Raw genomic sequence first — 22,106 nt, 5'->3', positions numbered from 1 at the left:
GCCAGTAATGCATCTAGCATGTACCATTTGTCTCCAAGTCAATAGGAATAAGGTTCTAGTTGATTATTCTCTCATTGATTAGATCAAAAAAGATTCAAATTTCATTGGAGAAGAAATTGGGCTAGAGAAATAATCTAGATATAGGGATTGAGCTAGGTTGGGTATGGTAAGATTGGACTTGAGTCAACCTTAGGCCGCTTGGATAGGATACAAGTGGGATGACCCATCGGAGAATGTGACCGTTACCTCTGCTAATTGTTAAACCCCTAGGTGGCACGCATCTAGAAGCAAGGAGGTGGCTCTAGGGCCAACAACCCTATCTACTAGGGTGCTTCCTAGAGATGCTTAGCAGGTACCCTTCTAGAAGGAGGCATCCCTTAGTGGCCGACACCTTTAGATACCCTCAGATTGGAGTCCAACAAGGACTCCTAGGAGGTAGCATTGAAAAGCATGCCGCCTCCTTATTGCTAGCTCTCTCTTACTAGAGTCCAATAAGGACTCCAAGGAGCTACCCAAGGAACTCTTGGCACCTCCCCTCCTCTATAAATAGATGAGGCATCCTAGGGTTTATCCAAGTAATTACACACCACACAAGGAGAGAGGCACATGGTAAGCATTTTTTCTCTAAAAGATAAAGAAAGTATTGTAAGACAAGCTTTTCTTGTAGAGCATTATGTTGGCCTGCAATTGACAAAGACATAAAGCCAAGCAAAGCACTAGAGAGACACATGGATTGAAGCAGCAAAAGATAGTAATTCTCAAAGAGTTCATGCGCTTTCATGGCCTAAGTGTCTTCTAACAGGTATACATCTCTCTTATTATGCATGTAATCTATATGTTCACGGTAATCTATTGAAAAGAGTGATCCTATTCCATGCTTGTTTTATTTTGTGGCAAAAGTATCACACCAAGGCCCATCGTAAGTCCTTCAACTTTTTGTAACAAAAACATACTCAAAACAAGGTGCACTGCCTTGGCATCAAGCCCCATACCGATGCCACCCTATCACTATGTCAATACGCCCGGTACAAGAGCCAGTTTAGTGTACTAAGTATTGGTATGCCCCCCATACCATGTACGATATCCAACCAATATGGTACGCCCCATACTGCCCTATTCAGTATGATATCGCATACCTTGCTCAAAAGTGAAGGACTTCCAGAATCCACGATAATGAGAGACCCCTCCCATATTTAAACAGGATGGAGATACCTCACCATCCTTTGCTACCAAAATCCACTTTTACTCTTTCAATGAATCTTTAGTTTCCATTGCAAGCATTTAGTCATTGCAATCGAGATAATATCACCTCATAGTTCAGAAAATGATTAGAAATGCAAAATAAGTGTCTAAAACTGTTCTAGAAGGGGGAACAACCTTACTTCAAGCTAGCTATAGGCCTGTGACTTTTAGTCTCTAAAGTCTAAACAAAGCAAATTTGTGTGCTTTTTCACAACTCTTGAGATATTTTGAAACTTTGAATGAAGTTCTGGTTTCTAGTAAAGTAGATTTTACTTCATGCATGACAAGTGAGGTATATCCAGAACATGTTATCTAATTGCAGGTGCTGGTTTTATTTCATTTGCATGCTAGGAGGTCATGATGTGATGTTGATGAGTTTCCATCTAAATTTTTAGGATATTTTTCCAAAATGAGGCCAACATTGAACTCAGAATCATTAAGTTTCTCCTATCCACTAATCAGCATTGGTCAAATCTTGCATAATATGTCGAGTAATCAAAGTTTTGTGTTTTTATAAAGCAATTTTTGCATAAATAATCATTCTATATAAATAATATTGTCGCAATTTAACAATAAAAAACAAAAGAAATAAGGAACTGGTAACATATATTTACAGTCTCATATGTTTACCAATTGGTCTAAAAGATGTGATCAGCAACAAATCCATACAGCTTTTAATCGTGCCTATGCTTGGTGTTTATAAAGCATGAGAAACTGATCTGGTATGAAATTTACATCAATTTTAATATGGTTTCAGATTGCAGTAGTAGAAGATGCGAAATGTAAGTTGCTTCACATTCCTGAACAACAATTTAGAATTTACAGGTTTTTGAGAATATAGAATATCAAAACAGACCTGACCATCCATACATATCAAATCTCAAACTTCATTATCAATTTTGATGACATTGTCATGCAGCTAGATTCTGACATTGCAATGGACTTCCATGGCTTGAAAGCACCGTTCTATAGTTGATGGATGGGATTAGATTTGGCATATGCCGACTATCTGAATTGTGGCACTGTCAAACTGTACTGAAAAATCTGTATCTCATAATTTTCCTAGGTGACATAATTTTTACCGTCTATGAAAAATGGAATGGCATATGAAATGAAATTTTTTGCTCAATAATAGTGAAAAAAACAAAAATGTTCTAACTATTAATAAAAAGGCAAACAGATTATTTTTGTATTTCTAACATCTTGAAATAAGCATTCCAAAGTAAAAGAAATTTAATGATTTTTCTAGTTGTCATTTTCATTGTCAATAAATGCAGACATTAGTATCTTTACTAACTGATACATATTCTATTTTTAAAGACAATCTCAATAAAACAAACTATTGAAAATGAGAGGTGCTTTTCCTCAAAGATTCAATGTTGCCAAGCCAAGGTTCTTGGATAAAAGAGACAAATGAGTAGTGGATAGCTTGTAACTTGATCTGACTAATAAACCACATCCTATTGACTTGGGATCAGAATTATGAGTGCTTTGTGAACTGTTTCTACTAACAACAAAATCCTCTGTCCATCAAACTTTTCTAAACCCTGCCATCCAAGCATCTTATTGCTGAAGGCTGCTAAGTGCTAACAACGCCTTTGTTATTCCACATATCTCTTCTTATTCTGACAAATAATTTGAATTTCTAGCACTTCCTCCTAGTGAAAAAATTGGGTTCTTGTCAACTAAAAATTTGGGGCTTGCGTTTGAAGGTACAGAAATATGCAAAAACATAGTAGTGATGATCCCTACAGGTGGGAACAATATAATGTATTCATCTTTAGTGTTGCTATCTTCCCTGCAGATATTCTGGTACTTTTGTTCTAAGATGACTACTAGATGGATAGAATAAATAATATTGTGTCAGTCATCTACTGTCGAGTGAATAGTTTACACAGTAGCACTGATGTGAAGGCAGAATATCATTCAAGGTTTTACGGGATGGAGGTGTGCCGGCCATCCCGTCCCATTCCTATGAGAAAACGAAACTAGGACAAAGTCGGGACTCTGAAACCCATCCACACAAGGAGAGAAGAAGAAAGAGAAGAGAAAAGAAAGATGAAGAAAAAGAAAAAATGAAAGGAAAGAAAAAGAAAAATGAAGGAAAGAAAGGAAGAAAAATGAAGGAACAAGAAAAAAAAAAGAAAGAAAGAAAGAAAGAAAGAAAGAAAGAAAGAAAGGAATAAGGAAAGAAAGAAAAATGAAAGGAAAAAAAGGAAGGTAGAAGAAAAAAAAAGAAAGAAAAGAATTAGAGGAAAGAGACAGAGGATATCTATCGGATGGCATAATCAGGACCACTGTCGGGATAGGACGAGACAGCGGGGCATCCCATTCCATGAAGAAACCGGAGCTCCTCCGTCCTACAGGATTTAAAACCTTGATATCATTAATAAACTTATTTTGAGAGACTTGGATGGGAATTTGACATATGCACCTTATTCTATGATGCAACAATATAATGATATTCATCTTTGATGTTGTTATCTTCCCTGTAGATGTTCTAATATTTGGGTTCTAAGATGAATACTAATTGGATAGAATAAATAATATGGTGTCAATCATCTACTATCGAGCAAAATGTTCACACAGTAGTACCGATATGATGGCAGAATATCACTAACAAATTTATTTTGAGAGACCCGGATGGAAATTTGACATTTGCACTTTATTCTATGATGTAATAATTGAGAAAGATCTCAAGGAAGCACATGTTGGCAACATGCTTATACCTTTATAGAAACAAATGGCAAGTCAAAATCCAGTACATCAACCTAAGTGGATAATATTATATTAAATGTCATGAAACTAATTAGGTATAGAAAAATAATTTATGTGAAAAATTGAGACAAGATTAAATATTTAAAGCAGAAGAATAGTACTACATACAAGCAAAAGTCCAGGTCCAATTCCTTTGTAAAGTGCACGCCATCCTTCCTCTCTTAAAATGGTTCTCAAAGCATCTGACCTTAGATAACAGGTGGGCAAACAATTACATGACCGCTAAACATATAATATCACTATTCAGAAGCCAAGACAGAAAGCGTTCAAGAAATAACAAAAGATTTTTCAATACTGCCCAACAAAACCAGCCACAACCATGGATAAGCATATACAAGTTTATATTTGACCAAAAGAACTGAAGGAAACAATAAGGAAAATAATACACAATGGTTTCATGAGAAGTAAATAAGAATCTATTTAAGTCCATCATAAATATTTTGCTGACATGGAAGACTAGAAAAGTTTTGATAGCAGCTGGTGAGAAAACATCAAAAGCAATAGGGCAACTATCAAAGCAATAGAATAGAATAGGTTAAAAAAAATTAGTGATAGAACTCCCCATCTTTGCATCAAAGATATATTTATTTAAGGAGATTAAGAAAATAAAAAAAATTAAAGGTGCCGTTTTACATCACTTTCTTTTGTTTATAACTTCAGAAACAGATAATTAGGAATTCTATTTCCATTCTTTAATTTATTAAAAATAGAAACATGTTCCAGCCTATAGTACTCCTAAAAGCAAATAGTAGGAGGGTTTGGTTGTACCTGGATTTGGTTATACTGATGTATTTAACGAAACTACCCTCTACATAATTTTTCATAATATCCTTAATTAATCTAGAATATTGTGAAATCATCAAATCCACTGAATGCCTCCTCTCTTTCCTGTATCTATTCCTCTAACCAAGATTTTAAATCTTATGGGATGGGGTTGTGCCAGTTTCCCTACGGAACGGGATGCCTTGCATCCCACCCTGTCCCGGTCGAGCATCCTGATTGGTGATTGAACCATCTTTCCACCATCGAGGGCGAGGGAGGGGACACCTTTCCACCATTGAATCAACTACTCTTTTTGAGATCTATGTGGATGCATAATGGAGTTTTGAGCGCTTTGAGATTTGTGTGGCTGGTGATCAAATGATGGAGAGTCCTTTTGCCTGAAAGATACCCGATTTTGCATCATTGAGAAGGAAAAGAAAAGGCACATAATTTTTTGGCCTCCCCATGAGTAGCTGAAGTCCCATGACGAGCTCAAGTCCGATCCTATCAGGGTAAAAAAGGAAGAAGAAGAAGAGAAAGGATCCTTATGAACTAAGCCCCTTCCTCCTCCCTCTTCATAATGATGCCAACCAGCTGATGCATCATCGGAGAAAAGGTAAGGCTGAATTGACTTTCCTTCGTTCTCTCTCATGACAACATGCTGAAACATCATCAAATAAAAAGGCTAAGGGCATGTCCTGACCGGGATGGTCGTATCAATATGTGATTCTACGGGGATGAATGCGGAATAGCCAGGATGGTGGGGCACTCATCCCACGCACCATAATCTCACCAGAACGGGAAGGTTTGGCCGAGACGCCTCCATCACACCAGGACTTTATTCCTTGTCTCTGACCATTCTTCCCCTTCAATAAAATAGTCTAAAATTTTTGGTTACTAGACTAGGACCTCCTCTTTCTTCAGGAAGAAGTTATCCTTTCTTTTCTAAATCATTTCCAAGAAGGAAATAGAAAAAAGTGCATAAAAAGGAATAGATCCTTGTTTAGACATTAATGAATTATAATTAGAGAAGTTACATGAGTGGAAGGAGAAAAGCCTTATCTCTTTAATGCCCTAATTTTCGTTACTAGAAACCCCTAAGCACCCTATTTCTATTCTCTCGCTCAAGTGATTGATTTTTAATTTGATTTTCAAAGTACAATCACATGAGAAAGAGATATGGATACCTCTACCATGTTAACCTCAACAACTTTTAAGTCATCGAATTAAATACCTCATTAAAATATCAAAAGGACTGTAGTAAGGGAAATTTGCAGGACTCTCTCTCAAAGAGCATGTTTGATGGGCCTATAATTAAGAGACAACCATTTAAGTTCCATTCTGGATTCCTTTTCCTACAATAAAAAAAAAAAAGAAAAAAAATCAAAGATTTGAAACGAGCCAAAACCTAATCAAAGAAGAAGAAGAGATTTCACCATGACTCCCGGCCTTCTGTTGTCTTTAGGAGCCACTCGAGAATCATTGATACTTGGAGCGATATATTGATATAGATTGCAACTATACTATGCCCCTTCCTCCTACAGCAGAGCATAAATCTCATAATTCTCTTTTTATTCCAACCAAGCACCACCATGACAATCGGCATCTTGTTCTTTTTCTTTCCTTTCTTCCTTTCTTTTTCTTCTCCCTTCCTTTTTGTTCTTTCATTTTTTCCTCTTCTTTGCTTTCATTTTTTTTGTCTGCATCTTTCCTCTTTCTTCTTCTCTCCTAGTGTGGATAGGTTTCAGAGTTTCGATTCTATCCCGATCCCATTTTCTCATAGGAATGAGACAGGATGGATGGGACAGCTCCCATCCCACTGGGACGTAAAACCTTGTGCACTACACTAGTTTCTAAAATCATAAAATTCTTACACACTCCAATTCCATATTCCTTGACTTCTTTAACACTTTATGTGGCTCATGAAATACATTTATTATCAAGAATAAGGCAACGACTAATGTATTAACTTAAACTACCATCAGGCACAAGATGCACATGAAAAGCATGGGTAGTTCATCTAAGAGCATAGAAAATGAAGCAATAGTACTTGAAGAAAATAAAGAGCCTACCTAAAATGATGACCCAAGACCTTGCCCAAAAAAGACTAGCCAAAAGGTATTGTTTGGTTTCCTTCATCTTGTATGTCTACCCAAAATCTATTCAATGCATAACCAATGTGAGACCGAACACATGCCAACATAGGTCCTAAAACACTCCTTCCATTTAAATCTTGGCATCATCACCATGCTAAGGGTCCAATGCAATCAAACCCAATCATAAATACTATGATCCACCGAGAGTCAATCTCAAATGAGCCCGTGCTGTAGTGTCTTTTAATCCACATGGCTCATGAGTCAGACTCGCTTTGATATCATTTGTAATAATTCAGGGCCTCGCCCAAAAAAGCATACCAAAAGGTATTATTTATGTTTCTCGGTCCTATGTATGTACCCAAGATCTATCCATCCAAACATAACCAAGGAACTACACAGCCACAAAGGTCCTCACACTACCCCTGCCATAGGTACTTTGCCTTTTAAGAGGTGGGACTAATCAAAAGAAACCAACATGAAACTAACAGAATAAGATGTTTGGATCGTCATATTCCATTTGTTTTTCTTTGTTGCAACTTGTCTTGGGCCATCAATGACACTCCAATAGCCAAATAAGAGTTAGGAAAAGAATGGAACATGGTGTCAACTCATGATGAAAATGAAGGCATGGAGCATGGAGTAATTGCAAGACGAAAAAACTCAAACCGTATTTTAGCAATGAGTTTTCTTAAGCTAAGTAACTTCAGGTGATTAGTATATTAGAATGAGAGACCATCTCTCTGTCATATGCCATAGAAATTACTATCGTACGTTTTTTTTCTAGAAACTGATCCACAGGATAGGTAGAGACAAGACACAAAAAAGGGAATTGAGACATGTAGGCTGTCATTTCTAAAAGAATTTGCACTAAAATCATATACATAACATGTCCAGAGCCACGTAATTAACAAAATGTCAGTATAAATATCATCTCAGGAGAATTAGTTTTTCTATAATGCTTCACAGAATTTTAAAACTTAAAATTGTGCTAAAGTTAGTAACACCAAAGATATATCATTTTAAGCTACCAATCAAATTATGAATTAGTGACTTGTCCAGCCATCCATACTCTCTGCTATCAAGGAAAGGAGATATCTGCTCATTGATCCAGAAGGCAAAGGTAATATTTACTCTGACCATGGGGATAGCACGATTAGAGAAGATCCAAGAAATCCCATGGCCAACTGAAAGGTGATGAGGCATTCTAGGTCCCAAATAAATGATATCCACCATAAAGTCTCAGCCCTCAAAAATAAAACCAAACCCCTCAGCCCATCAGTTAGAGAAACAAATGAATCATCCCTTCACCAATCTGCCAAACATCTTCATGTCTACCAGCAGCATAAATGACCGCCCATAAAGTCGCAACCCTCAAAAATAAAACCAAAACCCTCAGCCTGGAGTTCTACGGTTAGACAAACAAATTATTCCCCCCTTCACTAATCTGTCAAGTGTCAAGCATCTTCATGTCCGCCAGCAGCCAAGTAAACATGATTCAAAGGAGAGTTCAATCTCAACATTCAAACGCAGGCAGCAACCACACTATAGCTGCACTTAAGGAGGCTATAGCTTACAACAACAGGGATGCTCTATGCGTACTTCAGCTTATTATGTTGGGAAAATAAAAAAAATCCTATAGAACTTTTCCAACATTTATTTTATAGATGTAGTCATTGAAGTCATGGATTTAAGTTCTGGTCAGCATGGCACAGCACTATGTGCATAAAGCCAATGCCTTACCAACAAGGCAAAGTTCTGGTCAGCATGGCATAGCACAACGTGCATAAAGCCAGTGCCTCACCAACAAGGCACTAGAACAATACAAACACATGCCAATACTTGGCAGATTGTTGTGTTGTACCAAGCCATGGCATGGAATAACACCGTACTATACATCATACTTCAACAGTTGGTTGACATATAGGATCAGAAAATGCATAGAGTTTCAATCAAAGACCAAGAAATTAGTAGTTGAGGCCAGTGCATCCAATGTCCGCTGTATCAGTACCGGACCCCGTACCAGTAGCAGACCGGTATGGTACAGTACCGGTACCATACCATATCGTACCGACACATGATACGCTTCGGCATACCGGTTCGTTATTGGTACAATTTTTTTTTGTTTTTTTTTTTTGGTGTTCATGTTATTATTTCATAAATACAACCCCAAAATTACATTATATCGTATATTATTGACATATTTGGATTCAATTTTTGAATTCGATAGCGGTACAGGGATTCTTGATCCAAAATTTTAAATATATATTTATTTACATTATATTACAACTATATCATCTTAAAATTAAAATATATATATATAAATGTGCATTAAAATGTATCTAAATTTTTAAAGTATAAAGCACAAAGAATGATATACTAACCTAAAGATCTGCTCTACATCTAATTTCTCGTGAGTGTCTGTGACGCTCGTAGATATCTGGATCATTAGCATAATCTGGAGAAACATCAGTCCAACCCTCTAACCAAGATGCACTGTACTCTTGCATATTCATCCATAAGGCATCCTCTCTGATTGTAAGACATCTTAGATCTTCACTCAAACTCTGACTCTGAGAAGTATCCTCGAGATGATGGTATGGCTGTAGAGGAGTCCATCCGAATATGCCGGTAGCAAAATCTAATCCGTAAGATACTCCAGACTGCATAGGATAGTAACCACTAAAGACGATGCCTCGGATGCACCATATCCATATGGATCATAAGGTGGCTGCAGATAATAGATCATAATGCGAGGATGATCCAATACATCCATAGATCCTACTCCACGTGTAAGATCATCTGCAGCTGCATCGTGTGCGGACGATCTTAGGAGCCCGTCGTCTATATGAAATCGGCTCCCACGGTCTCTACCGACTGTCCACCATGGTCTCTATCTTGTGTGGCATGTGTAAACTGGGACTCACCGGTGAATCGAATATCATCCTATGGTTGTCTCATAAACAGTGATCTCTTATCCTCCAGTTCCTCTCTGATCATCAGATCCATGACTATTACTACCAATCTCATCATCACTCTCCCTGATTTTCGAATCTGAGCCAGATTGCTCCTGTACTCTCGAGAGTGGCGCACATGCAACTGTCTTTTCTTTCTCCCCTTGTGCCCCTCTGTGACTGAGTTTTCTGTGATTGGAAGGATGGATTCTTCTTGCTGACTGTCGACCTGTCTAAATATCTGTCGTTCGAACATCTGCGAGGATGTATCAGACATCGAGTCATGTATGAATGAGACCCCTGTATCCCTCAGACTGTGGCTGATCAGCTGAAATCTTATGTGGAATATTTCTTTCTGCCCATTGCTCTAGATCCACCCTGATCTCCCTAGCTACCACATTGGGGTTGTGGAGGAACCTCGGCTCATCAGCTCTGGCTCCTGCTGCTGACCTACAAGCCATCCGATGATCGGATCATCATCCTCGTCAGCATAATCATCTAGTATCGGATCAGTATACTTCAGTTGTACTTCCTTCTAAATGCATTTTAGTCTCGACATCAGATTATAGTAAACATATACAAGATCATTGAGGATTTTTGTATCAGACATTTTCTATTTGCTGTGGATAAGTGAAAGTCGACGAATTGCACTCACAGCCACTAGCAGAGACCGTCTGAGAAAGAATACGACAGCCACACCTCTCAAATATTCTGCGGACATTCCAAAATGAATCCACCATCAGCTGCAAAAGCAAAATTACAAATCAAATTTTATGATATTATTAAGCAAAATTACATATCTATCTATGCTGCTCATTATTAATATGTAATTTACTGGATTCATCTGCTTTTTACTTACGACAGCTGATGAACTCCAAAACTGTCTGATCCCTCTCTAAACTGTTTCGTCAGTAAAAAATATATTTATTAAATTTATAAATATATCGTTAGTACAGATCAAATTCAGTTGAATAATCATATCTGTTTAAACTAATATACCTCTTGCAGACACAATGATGCGATTTCTGCATTGGACACCATCTTATATATCACATTACGAAGAGCAGCAAGAAGCTCGTTATCCATATTTATCTCAGAAATAGTATACTGAAATCTCAGATTCAAAAAATAAGCTGCAGATATATTCCATAACTGATTAAGTACACTTTTACAAGTATAAAAAAATATTTTAAAATATTTTTGAATCCATGCTTACCGACTAGATGCAAATCTCTACCCATCTGATAGTCCCAACGGCGCTCAATGACGTTAATGAATTCTTGAGCATGCTTCGGATCATTCTCACCGATTTGTTTCATTCATGTAATATAAGAAGTCCATCTGGGAGTATCTTTCACTGTTCATGACGCGAAGCACCATATATAATGGCTTAATAACCTTCACTACCTTCTTAACCCGCTCCAGAATGACTGACTCGTCACCAAGTTCTCCACATGACTTCCATCAGTGCCGGCCCTCACATATCTGCTCTCCTGCCATTCGGTACTAACAAACATCTGACATAAGACTGCTTTCTTTTGAAGAAGACTATCAAGTGCTATATAGTTGATAGCAAATCGTGTGATACCCGATCGTAAGATCTTCTCTCAGTATATGTCCGCATCAATGAAAGAACCCATGTGTGATTGTAGATGAATCTAGTAATAGTTTGGGCAATCTTCACTACCTGCTGCACCCTACAAATTTTTTCAATATCCATCAATATAAGATCAATGCAATATGCAGCACATGGAATCCAGTATATCTGCGATCGCTGCTCCATCTGCAACTCTCCGACAACCTTATATTGTGGTCCATTATCTGTAATGACCTATACGACATACTGCTCATCCACTGAATCAATCACCTCCTCCATCAGACCAAGGATATATGTGGCATCGTGTATCTTATGTGAAGCATAAATTAATTTGTGAAAAAATATTTTTCCATCACAGTACGTCAAAAATTAATGATGCTCTATCTAGTAGGACCAGTCCAACCATCACACATCACTGTTAGTCTGTATGTAGGCTATTTATTCTTGTAAGAAACAATCTATCTCTGCAGATCCTCTTTGTTACCGTCAAGAAGTTGACCATAAATGTTCTTAGGTCCTGACGGATCTACACCCTGGCCGACAGCCTCTATGGCTGAAATGACAGATCCATAGTAAGGATTGACTACTGCATTTACTGGAATATGGCTGAAATGAAATCATGATCCAATAGCTCGCCACATATCCTTCCTATCCTTTTTCACCAGTGTCAATCCTCTGCTGCTTTGAATCATTGCTGGACAAAGCATGTGGATCCAAATCATGGATGGTGGCTCCTGCTGGAATATCTCTGGAAGACCTCCTACTGTCAAAAGCTCCCAACAAAGATGACATGCTGTCTGCTTCCTCTACCATCAGACTCTCTGACTAAGGTAGTCCTCCTGAACTCGAATTCTCCCCCACTGATTGCTGATCCAGATCCTGCTTTGTAGCATGATGTCCAAATCGCTCTCTATATCAGGCCATCTCCTTCTGCCGGTATTGATCAGCTAAGCTCGCCTGAATGGCAGCCTCAATTTGTGCCTCCTCATCATCTGGAGCGAAAGCTTCTTCTGACTCTCTAGAGTGATAAAAAATGACTGCAGCTCAACGGTCCACTTCCGTCCTTTTCTACTTTATCTTTTCCTTCGCTGCTTTCGAATCAGCAAAATATTTTTTCATCAGCTGTCGGACCTCTTGCAGATATTTTTGACACATAAACACATCATGATAACCACCAGTCAGATGCTGTTTCAACCTAGTCACTCCTCCCTTGAACTCTGTGTTGCACCATTTGCATCTCTAATGATGCCGAACCGAGAGCATCTCGCCATGATCTTAACCAATGTCACACTCTGAATCTTTCTTCTTACTCATTTCTGCAAGTATAACAAAACACGACAGTTTAATAATTATTAAAAAATATTACATATAAATTAAAAATTCATAAATTCAAAAAAATATATTATATGCTTCAAATAATATTTTTGAATTAACTGTAATATAACACTAATTTTATATATTTTTTATTATTTAAATAATTATAAAAATATTTTTAATTTTAAAAAAATTTGAGGTTAGATTCAAATATTTCAATTGCTTGAATCATTCTAAACATGATTCTTAATTTTTAAAAAAAAATTTGATTTTTAATTTTTTTAATTTTTTTAATGAATAAATATATATTAAAAAATATATAATTAATTAAAGTCAATGAACGTCATGCTCTGAATTTTTTTTCTTACAAATATCTGCAAGTATAACAAAACATGATAGTTTAATGATTATTAAAAAAATTATATATAAATTCAAACAATTTCAATAATAATTTTAAAACTTATAAATTCAAAAAAATATTATATGCTTCAAATAATATTTTGAATTAACTAAAATATAACACTATTTTTACATATTTTTTATTTGATAATATTTTTTATTATTTAAATAATTATAAAAAAATATTTTTTAATTTCAAATATTTCAAAAAAAATCGAGGTTAGATTTAAGTAGCTTGAACATTCTAAACATAATTCTGAAACTCTGATTTTTTATTTTTTTGAATTTATTATTTTAATAATTTTTTTATGAATAAATATATATAAATATTTAAAAATATATAATTAATGAAAATTAACGATTTTAGTGTCATCATGTAGATCTTTCAAAGACTTATCGCATATGATCAAATCATACAAAAATCACAAAATTTTGACATGATTTCTTATTTTTATACTTATTCGTTCTTATCCTTTTTTTAACAACAAAAATATAAAAAATAAAATATTTACTAAAAGAATAACACATTACCTTATTTCCTACCAAAAATCAACATTTCCTCAAACCAGTGCTGCAATTTGACAGAATTTTTTTTTCTTATTTTTTCGACGTCTCGTTGAGTCTGAGATGCCTCAGGAGTTCTCTGAGAGCTCTCGAGCCTCTCAGAGAGAACCCACCTGGCTGTCACTAAAAGACAGCCCAAGCCCCACTCCCCCTGTTCACGTGGGGTGTCGGTACAGTTCGGTTCAATGCCGAACCAAATCGTACCAGTCCATACCACCTGATTTTGGGCGGTATGGAGCCAAATCGCACCGAACCGGTGCGGTTCAGAGTGCTTTTTCGAAAAAAAACGGCCGAACCGGATCGGCTGGCCACCAATCCGATTAGGTACACCCCATACTGGGCGGTTCGATCCGGTACGACGAACCCTGAGTGCATCATTAATGCAAACATAAGAGGATGTATGAAAAATCTTGGCAGACCAGAAAACACATTGAGTCTCAATCAAAGACCAAGAAATCAGTAGTTGAGGCCAGTGCGTCGTTGGTGCAAACATAATAGGATGTACAAAAAATCTGGGCAACCCCTATACATGTAGTTTGTGCCAAGGCAATCCCATACCTTGATAAGAAAAAATACAGTAAAACCATCAACCTACCTATTCATAAACAACTTCTTATTCACATGAAACCAGAAAGAATACTAAACAGTGCCCAGCTTACATACTAAACTGAGAAATAGTTCGCATCCACATCACCCTCCATAAAATGACTAGAAATTACCATCAACTAGCTTTACCCAATTTGTCCAAATTTAGAGGTAAGAATATGCTAAATTAAAAAAAATGTAAATCAGGTTATGAATCAAATCATGAATGGGTGACTAGGTAGCCAATATATACTCCAGTTACACCTATGACAATTATCTTACATTGTTTAGTTTAATTATGGGCCTTCATGTCAAAGGTAAGACATCAGCCTCATTATGATATCTGTAAATAGTTTCCCTCACAGACCATTAGAAATGCCAAAATTAAGATTTTAACCAAAAATAAGGAATGTGCCAAGTGATTAGCAAACTTAGCAACACATTGAAAAGATATGCAGTGGCAACAATCATTCCAAGAGAATCATGCGTAGTTATGAATCTAAGGGAATTTTGATCATTCAATGATCCTAAGTTGTATGCCAAAAAATAAAAAATAAAAACAAAAATAAAAGGCATACCAGAGAACCCAGAATATGGTTGATAATGCTGGGGTGTTTGAAGCTGCAATCTTGTTTTCACAAGCCAAATAGGATTCGTACACAAGCATACCTATCAGGTCATCAGAAAAATTATCTTATCATATGCTATAGAATAACCCTGGAAAAATATGGTCAGATGGATGACAGCAGTGAGAAAAATTATCACAATATTAGGCTGCTACAGAGCAAATGCACCACCATAACTAGAGGACAAACACAAAGGGATATACATGAAAGAGATTGATCGAATCATATTTTCAAGCTAAGCATTCTTGAGGATCAAAGTTTTCACAACCCAAACAGCAAATGAAGTTATATTCTAGTACCTTTTCCTTGGTTCCAGAAAACAGAGAGGAATTTCCTTTGTTGACAAACTATGAACTCAGACTAAATTTCTCCCATTACAAGAAAAAGCTCTTTTTATGTTTCCTTGTTCCATAGATGTCTAGAAAAGCACAAAGACCCCAAATTATCTAAACCTTCGAATTTCCAAGGTACCGTAGCCTCTTCGATATCTTGCCCTGTTATGCAATTCCTAAGTTTTTCAAGCCTCTTTGCTCAAATATCTTTGATATATCACGAAATAAAAGAAAACATCTTGTGCATTCACAATTGTAATGTATTCTTTTTTCAGCAATAGAGCATGCCGCATATCGTGCCACTGCATGCCAAGCTTTGGCATACCATCACATAACATGGTAAGTACCATGCAGTGAAACATTGGCCACCATCAGGATGTTTTTAGGACTTCCTTGAAATTCAACAACATTATGAAAAGAATTTTTCTGGGTCCACTTTTTCTCTTTGAGAGCTCCACTGTCATGCTTTTGCACCTAAATCTTTTGTCGAGTCTAACACCAATTTGTGACTCAATAAAAAAAAAATGAAGAAAATCAAGATCAACATATATCTCATTAGCAAAAGTAAAGTCCATTTATTTTGGGTTTCCCAAACAGAAAGCAACCTGCAGACCATGCTCCAGAACCACAAGATCACAAAAATGAAAGGTCGCCAACTTTCCCAGAGAACGTGTTAAAAGAGCATTGACAAAGGACTTGCTGCACTTTGGGGGTCTTTCTGTTTTAGTGCTATTTCAAGAAATAACAGAGGTATCAAGGTTTGTTCTGCTGGTATTGGGCAGTGTATTAGTGCCTTATCGGTACGGTATGAGTTGGCATGGTATACCCCCAACCGTACACATGGTGTGCTGCTGGAGGTTAGACAACAGTTGTAACATGTATCAGTACCATATGATTTCGAGCCCTCATACCATATTGGCACCATACTGCTACGATGTGGTACATCCAGTATAGGTCAGTACAGTAAACCATTCATGAAAGTTTCTTCAGAGTGACATCCATTTGCAAGTTTTGCACATGGTAGAGGGCACTCCTAAAAGTGTTCTTTGAATTTTCTTTTCCTTGACCTAAAAGTCATGTACCACAATACCATCAATGAATTTGCATTTCTTATTGAAGTTGAGTGGTCAACCATTTGGGATATGAAAATGCGGTAAATGGGGTAGCTCCCATGCTATCACAAGTGAAATTTGATTCTTTTGCAGGGTCACTTCATGGAGGATAAGAGTAGCATGCAAATGGAATACATAGGTTGTTGGTTTTCAGTGGCTAACCCAGCTGTTGGAAGTTTCCCAATTTCTTGCTGACTTCAAACTATGCTGCATAAAAACAGGTATACCTAGAGTGATCTTTTTCAACCAAACACCAATCTAATGAAGTCCTCTGCTTAAACATAAAGGCAGACAGGATGCAGCATGTTTCCTACTCCAGCTGTCCAAAGTATTTGCATAAAATATTATCATAACAAGTAGACATTTTATAGACATCAAAAATACTCTACAAGCATTAATCCATGAAGTTTGATTCAAATCTACATATTTAAAGTTCCTATCATCATGCAATGCACAAGATATCTATACAAGCCAGTTGTGATATGTTACAAAGTATATTGCTGTCTGCACCCTAGGAGGTTCATGGCTGCTATTTTATCTGCATGGCCACCAATACACTGCTACCTTGCACATGCCAAATCAAGATCAGCTTCATTTGGAACTATTATTTTGGCGATTTCATGAGAAGCCAGCAGCTTTGATAACTTCAGCAATAACCAAACCTCAAACAGCTTTGAAATGTGATCAGCAACCATGAGTTTATGGCTATTGTCTCCAATGTTATGCCAGCATTCAACATCTCTAATGCTCTTGTCCTTTGACAACCCCCTTTGTCAGGGATTGTATGAATTGCAACTGACCTCTATTTACCAAATTCGTCCATAGTTCATATCTAATGAATTCATAAATTGGTGATGAGTGAAGTTTTTTACAATGCTTAATGCTATCATGATTTCATTTGCAATTGCATCTTCAATGACCTTAGCTGTGGTCAACAACTTCAACATCTTTGCATACAACTCATATTCTTGGCGATCTAGTTCGTGATCCATGTATTTGGCAACCTCATCTACAATCGACATCTTCAACACCTTCATCTCATCGTGTCTATGGTGAATTCATGATTATCATCTATGACTACAATGTCCATGACGAGATATTTTGCTTTTGCTCTGATATCTTCTGTCTGTGACAGACAAATCTCGGCAGTAATATAACTTTGCCAGCATCAATGACAACCTATCATAATTACTCCAAGTTATCTTTGATAGCCTATGCAATAATGCAACCTTCGATAATTCTCTTTGATAGCTTATGACAAATACCTTCTTGAAAGTGTATGGTAACTACTACTTTGATAGCCTATGGCAACTACCAATTTGATATCCTATGATGACAACTGATTTATATCTCTTTGATAGCTTATGACAACTTCCACCAACTCATGGAAATAATAACCACCTCTTTAACTATAAATAGAAGCAGTGGCCATGGGGGATGGAACAGCGACAGCAACAAGGACAACATAAGAAACTGTCATAATTTGTTTAAGACACTGAAGGTGAGGGCCATAGGCTTCCATGCCCAAGGAACCAACTCAACCAAGACCCTTAGCCTATTGTCTTTTAAGTACATTAACCAGCATTCATTACATATATTATCAGCAAAACTACTTAATCAAGGGTCCTCTTTTATAAGATGAAATTAAAAAAAGAGTGTTCTTGATTTTAAGGCTCAGAAGTCAGGTACTCACAATTCTGTTATTTCTGTTTTAACTCAGGATGTCTAGTTTATGAGTAGAGACATTTTCATGATTGGGACCATCATCCAAATTTGGACAATGTCCCTTTGATGAATATAGTCTCACCAAAAAAGTATAGTTCATTTGAGTAATTCAAATTACAAAGTATGCCTTAGATAAATGGGAAGTTGTGGACAAAATTCATAATTTCATATATACAATACCTACAGAAACTACAAGTCCTTAATAGGACTTGACCATTTTTCCCACCATCACACTTGGCTGGCACTTTGACTACTACAATAAGTTGATCAAGCACCTCTTTATGTCACAAGGTAGTATTTCATATCATGTTGTTAAAGTAAAAGAAGAGAAACTTGTTACATTTCACTAATACCGTCTAGGCTAAGGAATAAAGCATCCATACCATGTCGTGGTAGTAAGGAATTGACATTATATACAGACCATTCTGTAACATGTAGGGACTTGGTTTGCACCGGCAAAGTCATGTTAAAAAAAGATTTGTAGCTGACACACTAAGAGATGCTTCCTTCAACTCCTTTTCTAACAAGGAATCAATTTAGCTGTTTTATAATGGAGTATAAATTTGTTTTAAATAGTAAGGTACTTATAATGATCTTTAGAAATAAAAATAATGTAAATCATCCTAAATATCTCACAATTCAGCATGTGCATTGCATATTTTAAAGAAATTTACATACATAGTTAAGGTTCAACAATTATTTTACATTTAAAGAACGAATTGTAACTATTATGCTTGTAGCATTAACATTGGGATGCTAATTATAAGCACTGGCTTATACAGCATCATTATGGGCAGGAAACACCGCTGCCAGCACAAATAATGCAACATTTATTTCATGAAGGTGATATGAAGAAGATTGGCCAGAATGAGGCCAAGCTATGCACAACGACTTGGCATTGCTGATAATGGACTGTGTAGTAATGAGTTGTGCAAGCAAGTACTCTGATTGTTTGATGGACTCTGATTACCAAATAAAGTAGCGAACCTCATTTCAAATAAGTATCAAACATATATCTCTGTAAATACATTGAATCCTTCCCTCTTTATGACCAAGTTTAGAAATATTGAGTGTTTAGGAAGCATGGATACTCCACAACACCACCCATGGCCATATCATATGCATATCAGATACAGATATGGCCCAGATATGGCTCAGATACGCATCTGATCTGATACGATCGGATATGGGAAAGAAGTATCCTGATTTTTTTTAAATTAAAATAGGATTTGGACAATCGTGGAATGTCTGGATACTTCCACGATACTTTGAGTATACTTCCAGGGCATTTATCAATATAATAATGGTTTATTGGGCTTGGGTCAAGAAGGTTTGGACCTGGATATGTCTCCATGCCCAAATACTTAAAGTTCCTCTTTTGCCCTCCCAAGCCCTAATTGATGTTAGGTTTTTTCCCTTATTCTTCATTCAGAACTTTCTTTTAGCTTTTTTCCTTCATTCATCTCTACCATGATTAGAGACCCATTTCTTTACTTTGAGCTCTGGTATTCCCCATCCATGTGTATCACAAGATTTGTAGGTACATGGCAAATTGAAGGGTTGCGCCCCAATCTCATGTTTTGGAGATAATATAATATTTTATCATATGATTTTATTATGATGCAGCATTTTGTTTATGTTGCTGCATTTTTTGGACAAGAGATTTTTATTGTATTGTGGCTTGCTGCATTTACTTTTTTTGGTTCTAGATTTTGTATTTATGCTAATTTTGTTGCTGACTCGCTGAATATTTGCTGCCACAATTTTTATTATTTATATATTTTGCTATTTAAATTCTCATTAGCATGCTGCACTTCTTTTAATTATGTTGCTGCCTCGATGCTTCTATATTTCAAGGATAAAGAATGTTTGCTGCATTTATGTCTACTAACTTAGACATGTTTACTATATTTATTTGCCACATATTTATTAAGTTTTCATTTTTATGAACTCTTATTATTTATATTTTGCTATTTAAATTCTCATTAGCATGCAGCACTTCTTTTAATTATGTTGCTGCCTCAATGCTTCATATTTCAAGGATAAAGAATGTTTGCTGCATTTATGTCTACTAACTTAGACATGTTTACTAGATTTATTTCCCAAATATTTATTAAGTTTCATTTTTGTGAACTCTCTTAGAACTTGTGCATGTCGAATATTACTATTCAAGATTCTATGATAAACAATCATGCTTCTTTGGATAATTTGTAGAATATATATCAAAGATAATATTAATTTATTGCTGTATCCTAGATATACTCTATCCTATTTTTACAGGATTTGTCATATTGGTATATCCGTATCTCGTTATATTTTTATGTTGTATCAATATCCATACTTCCTCATTAATTTTCAAACATGTATGAACCTAGGATGTATATGGTGCATGTTGTCTCACATACCATATTGTCCTTTGTATCAGCAAATGATATTGACCTATGCATTCTGACAAGGCCATAGGCCCTGCAGCCTACTTTGGCCTCCAAATTATTTTTTTCATCCTTTTTCTTTATGTTTTATTGTCTTGATGGTAGACTTTCAGAAAAATATAGCTGAGTATCAATATTGGTCCCTATTCATCGTCTTAGATATCTGCTGAAATTTTGAAGTGGAACAGAAGTTGTCGACATTCATTGCAAATCAATTTTGATCATTCATATCCAGCAAAAACTAATAGAAATAATTTTTTAAGTTTTAAGTGCATGTAAGAAAAGAAGCAAAATGTATAAGAAAGGACAACATTTCACTCTTCTGTATTTTATTTTATATGGACTGCTTAATAATTCCATGGCTTTAAGTAAAACCATTTTTATTTATGCAATGTAAGAGTCCCTTTCTGCATGGCAAGCTGCACAGCATCGAGAAGTGACAACTTGATCTACCTATGCTGGTTTGGCTTTAAATGAGTAGGTGCAGCTCAATACACTCATCCATCACCAAAAAGGCTCTGCAAATCCCCCTTCCTCCAGCACAAAGTATTGGCATGGCACCACACATCTCATAGCAACCAAGGGCAAGCTGTTCCATGCCAATGACATGCGAGCCCTTGCACAAGATATGTATATGAGATATACTAATAAACGTTAGGTGGGGTGTGAGCCTCATTTTGCCATTGCATCAAAATTGTAGGTATTCTACATTTTGTAAGAACAAGTGAGTTTTCCTTTTCATAGTTATTTGTGTTTGCATTTTAACACCATCAACCTGATATCTTACCAGTTACCAACCAAACAAAATGCAATGAGCTATAAGAGAGGCCACTAGATAGACTGAACATTGTTTGACTTAGTTATGATATAACAGATTGAGTACCAAACAAGCACGAAGTTAGCAAACCTCCAAGACTCTAGCATGCTGGCCCCATGTAAATAACATGAAAATGAATACTTATGTTCCAACATATTACAGTTTCAGAATGATTTTGTTGCTAAGCCACCAAAAGAAACATGATGTGAAGATTCAGCAGTAATAACATAAATATCAATAATAGAAAGAAGAAACGAGATGGAATACATTAGTTAGTCTGGTATTAGACATATCAACGTGTAAACATCAAAAGCATATGATGTCTGATACACAGAACTAATTGAAGGGCTCATTGATAATCATACATTCATACTACATACATCTTGCAAGACATCAGAAACTATAAGATCACAAAGAAGCAGATCAAGTACTAACCAAAGCGCCTGCTTCTGCAGCTGAAACAAGATGATATCCAGGGCTGAGCTGCCCATCATTCCCTTGCAGTACCTATGCTTGCTCTGCTATAACTATAAATAGACAAGCTTTCATGTCTAGTTAATGTTTGATGTACACAAACAAAATAACAAATAGACAGTGATTTATAAGAAAGGAAGTTAAGCATCTAACTTGAACAGTTTGAAAGACAAGCATTTTGGCATCCGATTTTTATTGTAAGAATCAAATAAAAGAATGGTATCTTAAGAAGAGATCAAAATAAAATTGTGTTTGGCACCACAAACATGAAATTTAGCAATAAGTTAGGAGACCCACATA

At 36.2% G+C, this 22,106-nt stretch overlaps 1 protein-coding gene across 1 annotated transcript in view; it reads right to left on the bottom strand.

The window, feature by feature from the left end:
* LOC140856213 (folate transporter 1, chloroplastic) overlaps positions 1-22,106 on the bottom strand; it is a 54,139-nt gene that overhangs the window by 30,686 nt on the left and 1,347 nt on the right. Inside the window, exons 2-4 of the mRNA XM_073253355.1 lie at positions 21,768-21,839; positions 14,867-14,957; positions 4,129-4,202 (exon numbers count right to left, since the gene is read on the bottom strand). Of these exons, the coding sequence (XP_073109456.1) occupies positions 4,129-4,202; positions 14,867-14,957; positions 21,768-21,839 (237 nt within the window). The remainder of the gene's footprint in view (positions 1-4,128; positions 4,203-14,866; positions 14,958-21,767; positions 21,840-22,106) is intronic.

This window comes from Elaeis guineensis, chromosome 3 (assembly GCF_000442705.2).
Source record: "Elaeis guineensis isolate ETL-2024a chromosome 3, EG11, whole genome shotgun sequence".
Classification (NCBI taxonomy): Eukaryota; Viridiplantae; Streptophyta; class Magnoliopsida; order Arecales; family Arecaceae; genus Elaeis; species Elaeis guineensis.
This window is presented reverse-complemented; position numbering and strand designations above follow the sequence as displayed.